The sequence below is a fragment of the Rissa tridactyla genome, chromosome 3 (assembly GCF_028500815.1).
Source record: "Rissa tridactyla isolate bRisTri1 chromosome 3, bRisTri1.patW.cur.20221130, whole genome shotgun sequence".
Lineage (NCBI taxonomy): Eukaryota > Metazoa > Chordata > Aves > Charadriiformes > Laridae > Rissa > Rissa tridactyla.
Window position 1 is genome coordinate 88,612,666 of NC_071468.1, and position 14,083 is coordinate 88,626,748.

A 14,083-nucleotide genomic window follows, 5' to 3' on the forward strand; every position below is an offset into this window, starting at 1 on the left:
TTACTAACAAAACTGCTGCACAGGTAATGATACCTTCTGGAGAGTATCATCCTTTTGCTGACGGCATTCTTCCTCATTATGAAAGGGATTTTAATTTAAGAATTTTTCCTTGAATGATGTTTCATGCTTTTCTTCAGTGGTAAGACTTCAGTGACAATTCTTATTTCTTCTTTCTTGTTAGACATAATCCCAGCAATGCTACGGCAGCAACGTTAGCCGGTTTGATTGGGATGTGGAGTTTCAAAGCATAAAAGTCGCATCCCTCCACTGCCCCTCCGTCTCTCATGGAGGAGTTCCACTCCACCCCCAGCAAGCGAGTACCACCCAACAGCATCCATCAGCCAGCTGAAAGTGAATCCTTATTTTGTTCAGGTTACTTAATTATAGACCCTCAAGTGATTTTAGTGCCAACATAACGGCGATTAGACCACACAGCTGAAGGAAGGTGGGCTGCCAATCACTCCTGGCAGCAGCCCTGTCTTGGAGTCAAGACAACCCCAAACCCTTAATGCTGACCATCAACTTATCAATACCCTCAAATGCTTCAGTTAATTACTTGATTTCACAAGCTAGCTCCTCTTGTCTGAAGAGGTCAGCCATGCTCTTCCCAGATGGTTTCCCTCCCATCCCAAAATAAAAGCTTCCACTGAATCAATGCCTTCTAAACTTACCCTGGTTCCATGGCAAATAGCACGCTGTCACAGCATAAGTCTGGCTTACACACCTTAAGTGCCACAGCAGCATTCTGCTCCCTTCTGTTACCTCCAACAGAAAAAAGTCTATGATCTTCCACTTAACGTGTACTAAAACAACTGCATGAAACTATTAATTTAGATCCCATTTCAGTCCTCAGAGGAAACATCACCTTGATTCTTTACTGAACTGTCTAAGCATCCGCCAACAGTTGCACACTCTTTAGGAGACCAGAAGTTGGTAATTAGGTTAGTTTCCAAAACACAGGCCCGAGCAGAAGTTCAGAATCACTTTCAGAAGGAAGAAGTAAAGTTTATTCTCCATGGGAAAAGATACACCACCCCCACTCCCACCTCTGTAAGTCACCCCTACTAACATGTCATTTTTCACTTGCATAGGGCTACTGCTTTTATATACATGGTCCTAAAACATTTTCCAAACTGCATGCCAAGTACTTAGTTTTTCCCTTAAATTTCATTTTTACTGCGTAGAAACAAATTTCAGGACAAAGATATCTGGTATTATCACATACAGCGCCAACATCAGTTGCTTATTCTATTGACTAAAGCTAAGAAACCAGAAAATATGTAAAAAATTGTGATTAATTCAAATATTTCAAAGTTTCACTTTCTGTTGACCACAACTAAAGCTGAACAGCTATCCACAAGTCAAAAAAAAAAAAAAAAAAAAGCCTTAGATACACAGAAATACTTCTTATGCACATGCAATGTTTTCTTATCTGAAGACCAAGAAGTCTTTTGAAGGGACACCACGAGCAAATTTGTACTCAACAATGAAGCTTTATTCAAGTGGTCAGTGGTGAAGATCTTGTGTTCGTTTTTTTTAATTTGGCAGAATTCATTTTTTCTGTAAAACAACCAGCACACTAATACAGAAAAATCAAAGTCAAAAGATATGCTTTTACCAGCTAATATGAACAAAGATAGCTGAAATTCAAGTTCAATTTTTTTTTTTTTTAAAGAATTCCACAGCAAAAATTAATTTTTAAATATTTTTTCCGGTTGCTGTCTTTTTAACCAATCTTTGTTAAAGTGCAGGTCTATGTAACAGGATTACAGTGCTTGCCTGTCACCTCCAAGACTTGGCTGCAATTCCACCTTGATATAGAAGCATGATATGCAGTGGTGATCACAACCTATTCCCTCATGAGTGGGTTTCCATATCTTATTTCCCAGAAAAGGCACATACAAGGAAATCGTGTCTTAATACCTACAAGAAAAACTGCACTCTATCACTGCACTGTGTGGTGGTGGTTTTTGGGGTTTTTTTAAATGAGAAAGTTCTACCTTACTTTTTTTAATACTGAATTTAAATTTCACAGGGTGCTGGCATTACGACCATTAGTTTTTGTTTATGCTTCCTGATGACCAATTTCCTAACAGCTAGCTAGGAGTAATGTCACCAACTTCCCTACACTGACAAACTAATTATATTGAATTGTGCTTCCTATGCAATACTGTTGGGTACAATTATTCCTCCAGAAAACTAAGCACTCAATCCTTCTTAAGGAGCAGAAGAAGTATTGAATATTCTACTGCATCCTAAGATACAGTGTAGTTCCCTGAAATTATATTAAAATTTTTAAAAAATCCCCTCAACTTTGAAGAAATGCCACAATTTTGTTCTTTTTTCTCAACTAACAGATACGCTGGCCAGATAGTCTAAACTCTGCAGGAATTTGAGAGTCCACAGGCAATTCATCTGGGAGTAAGACTTTCCCAACTTAGGGGGAAAAAAGCAGGGGCTTATGATAATTACCTCTTCATAGCATAAAGTTATCCTAGGCTTCCAGTATCATCTCTGCATTATGTCATTGTGTCTGAAGAAGAGCTTCATCACTTTTTTGTACAACTTAGAATTAGCTGTTGTAAAAATAAAGATTAAATAACTAAAAAGCCTGGGGACTCGGGGTGGTGGTGGTGGTGGTCACCCCCCACCCCTTTACAAACTGTCATTCATGAATGCTGTCACATGGACAAGTAATAACAACAACATAAAATCAACTATAATTTTCAAGTGTCAATCCTCTCTGTTTTTCAGCCCTTCTTCTGTGCTTTTAATACAATGAAAATGTTTCAAATGATCAATACACAAGGAAATACTACAGAAAAACTCAAAGACAAGAAAACCCCAAGGGATTAAACATCAGTGCTCCCATAAGCTCTTGCTGTTCACAGCCTCAGAATAACCTTTCCACCAAACTGGAAGTGTGGAAACGTTCTGAGTAAAATGATTAGAAAGTGTCAGTAGCTTACCGAAAGAACTACAAATACATACAACCTGAATGAAATAAACAAAAACCAGGTATAACATGATAACATAACTACTTTCCAATCTGTTCCCAGATTTTCATGTACTTTCAAGAAGTGGAAATTATCAGTTACTCTGGTTTCAAACAAGACTCACATACTCACAGGAAATAAAAGGTAACGCTGAGAGTAAGCAGTGGAAGATACATAAATCCAAGTGAAAAAAAATCAGAATATTTAAGGCAATGCATCTGTGCTACGCTATATATAGTGCTGCATAGAAATATAGCCAGATATAAAGCTATAAAATAGCTTTAACTAGCCAGTTTCGGTCTTGGAAGCAAAGCAGCACTCATAAGGAACTATTTCAACACTGGTACTGCTTCTGCTGCTGACACTCAAATCACAATATACCTCAAGCCAGCTGTTCCACCTGCTCTTTTCAGCCATGATTCGTAACCTTTGTAATCAGGGAATTGAAGAAACTCAGGCTCAGCAAGCCCTTTAACTTAAGTTTTCTGGAGATTCAGTTTAAACTGTTATGAAGTCAGACAGCGCTACAGAACAAAGTTATCCAATACCTGTAACACTTCTCTGCATAACAGGACAAATGCTACACTGAAGACTGACTTCTTAAAAAAACCTGCAGAATAATCATCTAGGAAGCATTGGTTACAAATGCTCAACTTGGATTTTTGTCAATTGCATCCAATCATCCTTACCTTCCTCATTTGCAAATGATCTACAAAGCCACTATATTCTACACCTCTTCTTCTTTCAGGTTATTTTCTCATTTTGTTTTCCATAATCATCAAAAGTGATGAGGAGAGAAAAAGCGAGCAATTAGTCCAGGCTGTATCCCATTAAATAGAGGATTATATTGAAAAATCTAATATTAATGTGGATGACGACAGTTTCTGAAACTCTCGTAAGGAAAATTACATTCTACGTAAGCTAAAGGTAGCTAAAGATATGTGCTTTTAAGCAGTCAGTCTTCCTTTTTGTACCACAGCAATCTCCCAACTTTAAAAGGCCAAGGTAGCATAACTGAGAGCCAATAAGAGGTGCACAACATGGTGATCAACATTTAATCCGCTCTTAAAAATGTACAATTTTGCTTTCACACATAATAAGGCAGACTAACAGTCAACTCTTGAGCATTATTAGACAGAGGGCCAAGAGGGGCTATTAAGAAACTGGACAGCTGCAATAATATCAGGAGCATGCTTATGTTATAAAATGTAATTGTGCAGAAATTTTTAATTTAGTTGTAAATACAAAAAAAAGCACCACACTGATCAAGGTAATACACTTTGGTGCTGCATCAAGTTCATACTATTCTATTACCACAAAATGAACTCATGTATAAACATCTACTGCTTCAGCTTATTCAGAGCTGGCTTTGATACCTACACATTGCTTGAAGTCCCTTATTTAATCATAGCTCAAGTTACAAAGATGCGGCGCGCTGGAACAACATTACAGCATTGAAAGATGTTATTACACCTACAGTAACAATTGGAAGTGGAGGTTTTTGTTCCTTCACTGCTGCTAAGCATATAATGATTGATACAATTCCATGCACTATTTCCTCAGGGTCTACTGAGGTTTTCACATGGACAGAAAAGATATGTAGTACCTATCTACGGGTAGCCATGACATGCAACAATACTCAAGCAGTCTTCACCTTCCCCTATTAGGTTCTTGCAGTCTTTCCAGAAGCCTGGAAGACCTCCAATTCCACTGCGAGACAAAACAAACCAACAAACCAAAGCAAAGCCAAAAAACACCTCTAAGCTGAACCCTTTCAAGGAGAATTCCTGAGCAGCTTTCAACAACGTTCCTGAAAGAAACGAAGGTATGAACACAGAAAAAGAAAATCCTAGGAGAAACTAAACATAACTAACAAGCTCCAAAAAGTCTTAAAACAGCTGGTAACATGGCCATGAAACTGCTGAAACACTTACCTCTGTCTGTGCGTTTGATAAATGTATTATGACTCTCCAAGGGCTGTCCCAGCATTTTCCAATGAACATTATCCTTTTTCTTTAAGATAATCTCTATTTTCCCAACTTTTTCAGCAATATTTACTAAAAGAGAAGAGGTTTCACACCGTTACTTTTAGTTACATTTTGTACAAGATATTTTACTCCTCCATTATAATGAAATTTTAGAAGTACTACTCATTTCTCAAGACATATGGAATTAATCTGTTTAATTAAAACATCAAACGAAATGTACTTTCAGCTATCTCTTTATAATGTTTTACAATGCATTTAAGACAACAAGCACTACCTTAATATGCATAATCAATATGTTTTATTTACTAAATACACTGTGAAACGCTTCACAACCCTTCTGGTCAAAAAGAATGCTCATTAATTTAGAGTCCTCATTTACTGGAAATCAGTAACTATCACTATATACTACTTCCTTTTTTTCCAAGACCATTTGAATGAATAATTAAATCCAAGAAAATCCAAGTCTAAGCAAAGAACAGTTTACAAAACACACAATAGAACTAACTTATTTTGACATTTAGTCATACTCAGAGGGATCAGAGCACCATCAACTTACTACTTTCACAAGCTCAAGTGCCACAATTAAAAAAAAAAACAACAAAGTATTATTCAATGTTATGGTTTGATTTGATTGTGTCAGAACCTGGTGGTAAGCAAAACTGAAGTTCCACATTCTGATATTAGAAGAGATAGAGAAGCGCTGCAAGAGACAGAACTTACCAGCCACGTCTTCTTGAACTGCATGATCCAAGTCTGAAATAAAGAGAAACAAACTCCATGTTAAGCAAAAACAAAATTGCATTCTACTTGTCATATATACATACAGTTTAAGGCTAGGGATACTGAGTAAACTAATGAACCTAGAACCCTATGCCTCTTTATCTGTCCCTGAAATTTCACTCGTGACTTCTGCAGGCTTAATACAGAACATGAAGAAAGGGACAATTTTTCCCATTATTTTTAACAATGACTCATGTAAAGCTACCAATCTGCATTTAGATAAATCATTCCACTTGCCCTTTTTGAATAAGGACATTTTAATAACCATCAAAAACAAATTTGAAGAAAAATTTTACACAAATTTTACATCAATTTCTTACTACGCTTTATTCTACGTTTAAAAAAATAAGTACATACTAAACAAATGAAGATATGAGTTGATAAACAATGCAATTCCTTTACGTCAAGATACTTTAAAGCAATCATCTCTAATGAAAGAAGAATAAAATATTAATTGATATATGTAAAATGCATATGGTCTGATGAGAAGGTTTTAATAATGTAGAATAAAAGTTCAGTACTTTCAACTGCAAATTACAGTACCTACCAACTTCGACAAGATATGAGTGGTCACCCACGATGATCTCTCCCCTTAATCGTTTGTCTTGACAGTCAACTATCACCAACTCTGCATTCATATCCTTTCATAGGACAGGAAAAAGAACCATTTTAATAAAGTTCTCCCAGAATTCAAGCTGGATCACAACTGGATCTTGTAATTCTCCATTTCATAAAATTCACTGACCTTCTGCTTAGTATATATGACAACGGTGATCGAATTATCCGTTTGGAACCAGTCATAACTGTAAAAGGAAAAATACAATACAGCAAAAACAACATATACTTTCTTTGGGCATACCAAAATATATTTAACTAGCAGTTTTCAAGCAGAGCTTCCATCACGAATTTACAAGCCGAATACATTATTTATTATTTTTTGAAGAGATAAGTCCAGAGCTAGTAATATCGAGAAGACTATTAAAATAACAACAGTCCTGATTGATAGTCAGCACACTGTAGCTAAAGTTATATGGCATTGGTTTTACTTAAAAAGCACGTGCATGCTCTTCGCAGCATATGAACCTTCCTAACAAGATGATTAAAATCCTGACTCCAGACAAAAGCATTAAATAGCCAGGATGGCTTCCAAGAGTTATAGATTCCATGCACATACAACAAAACACAGATCCCTTCATCTCCCCAAATCAAGATTTTACATTCCTATGTTCCCAAGCTGCCCAAACCTTGTAATAAATCCAGGGTAAGGTAATAAACAGAAAGCCTTCAAATGCTAATTGTTTGTATGCCCTTCCACTTGCCAAGAAGAAACTTACCCATCCAACCCCAGAAAAGTGATACCTTTCTCTACCCATTTTCATGGGGACCATACATCTGACAATCTCAGGCCTGGCTCTCCACCATCGACACCTATAGTTCTCGCTTGACTTCCAGCTGGGTTGCAATCCCAGACAGTGAAAGTCAGCTCTGTCCCCACAACAAAGTTAACCCCTTGCATCTACATTACTACTGTCTTCTCCCTTCCCCAATGTCCTAACCATTTCCATCTACTCTTTGGACTCCTGGACCACAAAGGAAGGCAGAGAGGGAGGATGCCCCCTCCAGCAGACACTCCTGACAGCCAACACGTTCTAGGCTGCACACCTTCCACTCATGAACCAGAACATTCCAAACACACATGGGAAGAAAGGCAGCAAGTTTTGTGGAGCATTCCAGAAGATAAGTCCCATTCCACTTGTTCACAAGCCACAGTATATTATATGACTGCATGTAACTAGCCCAAGGTTACACATTCACAGGAGATTTTGATGCAAAATAAGAAACTGAAGCTTGGTGACTCAAGGCATCATGGAGTAAAATGATACCTCAGTGACAACAGCCAGCATATCACAGTGGGCCTGCTTTGCTTTGTGTATTGTAGAAACTTGAATACAGCTATCACATCTTAATATATTCCAGCTTGAAATTAAATATTTTTCCAAGGCACGCCAACTCATACATTTATGGACAAATTAACTTAAGTCAAAAAAGTAATCAGCCCAGTTGGAATCACTTCCCGGGAGTTTTCTCAAGAAGCGATGCTGAAGAGCCTGCAAACATAAGCCATACATTTCTATACGATGCAAGGCAGTGCAAGCGCTAGAAACCAACAGAGCAAGCCAAGAACCCTGCATCATCATCTGCATATACCAACAATATGACCTTTGGCAAGTTGTTGAAACCTAAACCTCAACTTTCCTACTTATAAGAGGATATGAGAGGTCATTTAGCTGAAACATCAAGAACTAGCCATAGAGGAAGTTGTCTGCATTTACTAAGAACTGCACAGAATTATTAAATAGAATATTCAACAGACAATGAAAAGACAAATGTTTACCTTGGAGTTAAATCTTTTACAGAAGCACCCAGTCCTTTCTTCTCAGGAACCATACCTACAAAGAGCAGAGACTCATTAAAACATTTGCTGCAATGCTTGCTTCATAGAAATCATAATCAGAGATGTTTTCGTTTTCTTAAAATTGAATGTTCTAAATACCCCTCCACAATATTTAGTGGCTTTATTTCCACAGGCAGCCAGAAGTAAATTTTGCTTTTATTCAGCATGTTCTCCTGGAGAGCAGGCTCCCGGAACACGAAGTTCTAATTCGGAAATTAAGAGTTTCATATACCACAGAACCCTTGCGTGCAGCCCTTCTGGTACGTGTAGCTTGGTCTCAGTTTCATCTGTTATTAGCTTGTGCTTTCATGCTTTGTGATAGCAAGACATGAAAAAAAGGTTATCTGAATGAATCTCCCCTAGCAGAACTATTTGTTTATGCAATTCAGATGAACAAATTCAATTTGAGATGTTTGGTTTAACCTAATTCACAAGTAAAATTTCATGTCAGTCAAAGATATCAGCCTTAATCTCACTACTTTGCACTTTACTAGGAATTTTCACAGAATTCAGCTATTCACTTTAATTATTAAACAACATGAAACAGTCCAAAAAAGCCTTTGCTGGGAGGCAACCCTTGGTCAGTCTTTGAAAACATCAACTGTACTAATCTCTAGCCTAATAGAAACTGAATATATTTGGCAAAAACTTGAGCAGAGATGACAGATAAAAGCACCTGCAATCCTTTATCAAATTCAACACAATGAAATTATATAGAATCACGAGGGAGGAAGCTGCACAGACTGAAACACAGTATGATTTGTAACACGCCGTGAACAGCAGGAGTTTTTCTGGACAATGGTTAAGCAGAGTTCTAAGATAACGGTTGGTAAGTGCTGGTTTCAAGCGCACTCAAAGGCAAACCTTACAAACCTGAAATGGCTACACATAAAATAATTAATGTGTGAATTCTCTCAATTACCTAGATGATTATCTTCTATATGCCAGTAAATTTTGTAGTTTGATTGCAAGCTTAAACACAGTAACTGAGTGGCTCCACCATGTGGGAAGTAGGTAGAAACAGAGAGCCACTCCGGTCTAATCCAATCTGTCAAAACTATTTGATCATCCAGATGGGGGAATTAACCCAAAGCAATTAAAAACTCGCTGGAATTACTTGTTCTTTGATCCTTAATTACCCCTAAGCACACACCATCTGCAGCTGCCAAGGAAGCTAAAAGGCAGAGCAGTCAGATCATTGCAAAAGAAAACCAATCACCTAATGATAAAAGCCTTTTTAAAGGCTAAGCCTTTCTTGAGGACATACGTCATATGCTTAGGTTGGCCTCCATGGATAAGAGGAATTCATGGTCATACAAACTTCTGTCTATTTTTGCAGGTCAACAAAAATATATGAACTCCCACAATAAAAAAAGAACGTTCTGGCAAACCAAGTTATTTATGAATTATTCTGAAATACTGTAAGATGCTATGTGAAATCAAGAAGTTACATTGCAGTAAAAAGACAATGCTTCAGGTCATCAATGAACCAATTAAGGAAAGTGCTTTACAGGTCATAGTGGTCATAAATAAAGAAACGCTGGTGGTGAAGTCAAAGGCTGATGGCAGGCACGAAATGAAGAAGTTTAAGGTGATCAGAATTACAGCTCTACATCTCATGAGAGCAAACTTCAGCTTGTTCCAAGACCTGCTTTGCAGAATCCCATGTGATAGCAAGCCTAGTGATAAGCATTTCTCACATTATCCTTGTAACCACGCTGGAGAGAGCTGGGTTTGATAGACGGATTACAATCTGGATAGAAAATTAACAGGACTGCCAGTCACAAACAGTGTGATCAGTACAAAGCAGTACAAAAAGTCCAACTGGTGGCTAGTTACAGCTGGTATTCCCTAGGGAACAGGGAATGCCAATACTGTTCAATACTGCCATTGGCAACCTGAAAGGCACAAACTGTCCCACTGTATGTGCCCAAGTATGTGAACAATAACAAATCATGGGAAGCAGTCAGAACACAAAAATTTACGGCTACCATTCAAAGGGACCCAGACGGACCAAGGAAATGGCTGACAAACGCTCCATGAAGCTCAAATGCAAAATTTTGCACTTGGGGGAAAAAAAAATAAAATCTGATGCAAAAAAAAATAGTGGGAGGCCCGACTGGATAGAAAGGAACTTAGCAGAAAACCTTCCAGGGACTTAGTAGACAAGCCAAACTTGGGCAGATACTGCATCCTTGTGGTGATGAACGCCAGTTTTATCCTGGGCGAGAGCATAGCCATCAGCTCAAGGGAAGTGATTCTTCCTCTGTTCAGCATTTCACAGACCACATCTGCAGTACTGTGTCCAGCTTTGGCTCCCCGGTACAGGACAGACATTGATATACCGGGATAGGCCACCAAAATGGTCAGTAGCTGGAGCACAGGATATATGAAAGGAGTCTGAGGGAACTGTGTTGTGTTTGTTCAGCCTGTTACCAAAGACAGGCCTCTGCTTTGTTCCTAAAACAATTGCTTCTTACTAACCTTACTGTGTGAGAAAATAGCTAATTACTGACCTTCTTACTGTGTAAAAATAGTTAGTCACTAAGCTGATGTTACAGACAGTGATAATGAGGAGACAACCACAAGTAGTTAAACACCAAGGATGGAATAACAAGAAGTAGTTAATCACTTCAAGGTTCTTCTATACGTCAAGTATGTACTCCTATACCAATTAGGATAGAGTTATGGCTACTTCAAAGAACATCCCTATTATCTTCAAGAAGTTGGCAAACTTACAGCAAACTTTTACTGTCCTGAGATGACTCAATACCTTAAAAGGATAATGTGAGGAAGGGTCTCCTTACCCAAACGACCACCGAGACACTCACGCCTGCGCAGAAGTGTTTTGCCAATGCAGCAAAATTTGATACGCATGTGCAAAAAGACCATTCGGTCATCCTAATGAATAGGTAAGCCTAGGTGGAGTTATGTATTAGGTAGGCGGAACTATGAGAATATTTTGTGTATAAATAATGGGTGAATATCCCCTGTAAGGTGTGCTAGATTTGTGGGTTTTTCCCCCTAGCACCCGACGTCGAATAAAGCAATATCTCCTCTCTAAACTACTTTTGGTTTCGAGGGCTTTTATTTCACCGTAACAAGCCTGCAGAAGGCTAAGGGGGAAATCCAACTGCAGTCTTCAACTACCTAAAGAAAAGGGTGTGGGAGAGAAGGGAGTATAGAGAAGATAGCCAGACTATTCTCGGAGAAGGACAAGAGGAAACAGAGGAATAGCAGCAAAAATTCTGGTTATGTATATGGGAGGGAAAAAAAAAAAAAAAAAAAGAGAGAAAAAAAGAAAAGAAAAACCAAACCACCACACCTCTTCGCTTCCCATGAGGGTAGGGTTGCTCATGAGGAATCCGATCTAGTATTGAAGCCCACCCTGCTTTAAGCAGGAGACTGGACCGAACAAACTCCAGATGTTCCTTCCAATTTAAACTATTTTAGGATCCTCTGAAAGCTCTCTGTATCTATTGTTTTCTTTGCTCTTAGAAGGATCACAACAAGTTTGACCCATATTTGTAAGCTCCAAATATTACTAGGAAAAATAGGAACACTTACATTACTTACACTACAGAATTCCAGCTGGTTGAACCTCATGATTTGAGGTTGAACCTCATGATGTTCTTGAGACTGTAGCTCAAACTCTCCTCCCGTCAACCTTTTCCACAATACAAGTTTTTTCAAGATCTGATGTGCATATACTCACACACCAGATTGTTTTCAGAAGGTGGAACTGCCCAAGTAGTCTTTTTTTGTTACTATTAATATTACAAAAGTCATCATCATAATAGTTTGGGTAAAAGAGAAATTCAGTTTAGCTCAAAAGTGCAAGGCTAAAAAGATATTTTTTAAAATAAGTCTTTGATAAATATTTACTCTCAAACAAATATGAAGTTTTCAGGCATGCTTTGGTAATGACAGTGTTTTGAAATTTGGATGTCTTTTGTTTGAAACTCAAGTATGAACAGATGTTGAAGAGCACATTAGACTACACCCACTCTGACTGTTATCACTAGCAATACATTCTGAAAACTTCAGATTTAATTGCCCCTAACATTACATACAGTTAATGTTCACAAGAATCAAGGGTACATTTAAGTTGAATGATCTGAGCACACTCTAAATACAAATACTGTTTATACATTTTAGATTGAAAAGACAAAAATGCCTTCACTAGTGCCAACAACTTCAAAAAAATCCGAGCTCATGCCATAGGCTTTCTCTTTCCCACTTCCAGACAGTGATGCTTATTTCTAGACTCATAGACTCATTCTGATTTAAATTTATAAGAGCAGAGGGTAACCTCAGGAACTGACCTTTTCTATCTTGGAAAAAATCTTGCCAAACAGGTAAACTGAATACAACAAGCAAGCATCAGTATTTTGGAAATTCCATTGGAGACTATCATCAGAACCATTTCCTGTGTCTCTTGAGAAGTCACATAATCTGGACAAGAAAAGCTACTGATAGGAGCAGGAGGGGAAGCAAGACAGAAGAGAGAAAATCACTTATTTCTCTTTATCTGGATCCACTGTGAATATGAAAAATGCACAGGAAAGCTCCGGGCAGCTAGACAAGTACAAAAATTAAGGAATTCATGAACCAGAATAACCAAGAAGAGAAGATGATTGAAATTGATGGTAAAATTAGTCTTCTACTTGAATACAAAATATTTGTCATGTATTTAATGACTACTAACTGCTAGTAAAACAGAGTTTGTTTTCTAATTCCCCCAGTCCTTCAAAGCAAGATTAATAGGTTCCAGCAACTTGTTTGTTGCTGAAGAAACAAAAGGAAAATCCGGCAGCAGATCCTGCCAAGGTTTAGCTTAACATCTTATAAGGCTATAGAGCAAAATAGGTACAAATAAAACCAGTCTTGCTTGCTTTTATATGATGTATGTTTTTGTGTAGCTCAATGCTTGTGCATACTAAAAGATAAATTACCTTTTAGAATTCACATATAACATTCACAGAACACAATGGGAGGGCAAGGAAGACAGTATGAGAAAAAAGAAAACAAATGTGAACTCAAATTCACCAGAGGAAGCATGAACAAGCTATCTTCCCCTCCCCGTGCCTGGACTTGCTGGGACACCACCCCAAGGACTTCGCTGGCTTCATCTTAAAACACATCCAGGTTCCTGTTCTTCCTGACACTCAAAAATTTGACTGCTCTAGACTCCTTTTCCAAAGTTTCAGCCTAGATTTTTCCATGACCAATCTGCACCTGTCCCCTCCCACGCCAATACATCAGCCTTCAGTTAAAATTGTATTATTTCCCTTCAGAGGCGTTCATCTCATTTGCTCCACCAAGACTCACGCCTCATTTGATGGGACTTTGTAAGACGTATTCTTGTACGAATGTTTCAGTCTGAAATATTTCCCTAGAAGTATCAAAACCAAATGCAAATCTTGATCACTAGCAACCAAAGCTACCTCCAGCACTCAAGGAAGGGCTCAGTGAAGGCTTGAACACTTCCCCATCTCTACAAGGACCACTGTCAAGCTTCTGATACATTCACAGGATTATACTTGCTTCTCTTTGACTGGGCTGACAGTTGGTGTAGTTGTTTCTCACAATTACATTTCAAGTAGTTCAGTGATGCTGTGATCAGCTAATTCACCTCCATTTCATCTCATTTCCCAGTGATGACCTTCCAGCTTTTAGTAGAGACTTATTAATTCAGAGTGTTCCCCAGTATTTTGTTTTGTCTCTGCTAATCCAGCCCCATAGCCACCTAGCTTTTCTGATATAGAGAAGGTTCAAAAAGCCTGGCAATTTTGTAGCAGCAGATTTCATAACACACAGTAATTTGTAACCTATCTTGTCCAACTGGAGCAGAAAGCTTGTCC

General features: G+C 38.1%; 1 protein-coding gene across 3 annotated transcripts in view; it reads right to left on the reverse strand.

Moving 5' to 3' along the window:
• The window catches only part of LOC128906800 (cytochrome b5 reductase 4), a 40,229-nt gene that overhangs the window by 15,479 nt on the left and 10,667 nt on the right, over nucleotides 1-14,083 (reverse strand). For all 3 annotated transcript variants that reach the window (XM_054194707.1, XM_054194706.1, XM_054194708.1), the window contains 5 exons: nucleotides 8,160-8,214; nucleotides 6,510-6,567; nucleotides 6,312-6,405; nucleotides 5,705-5,737; nucleotides 4,931-5,053 (listed from right to left, as the gene is read on the reverse strand). In XM_054194707.1, the coding sequence (XP_054050682.1) occupies nucleotides 4,931-5,053; nucleotides 5,705-5,737; nucleotides 6,312-6,405; nucleotides 6,510-6,567; nucleotides 8,160-8,214 (363 nt within the window). The remainder of the gene's footprint in view (nucleotides 1-4,930; nucleotides 5,054-5,704; nucleotides 5,738-6,311; nucleotides 6,406-6,509; nucleotides 6,568-8,159; nucleotides 8,215-14,083) is intronic.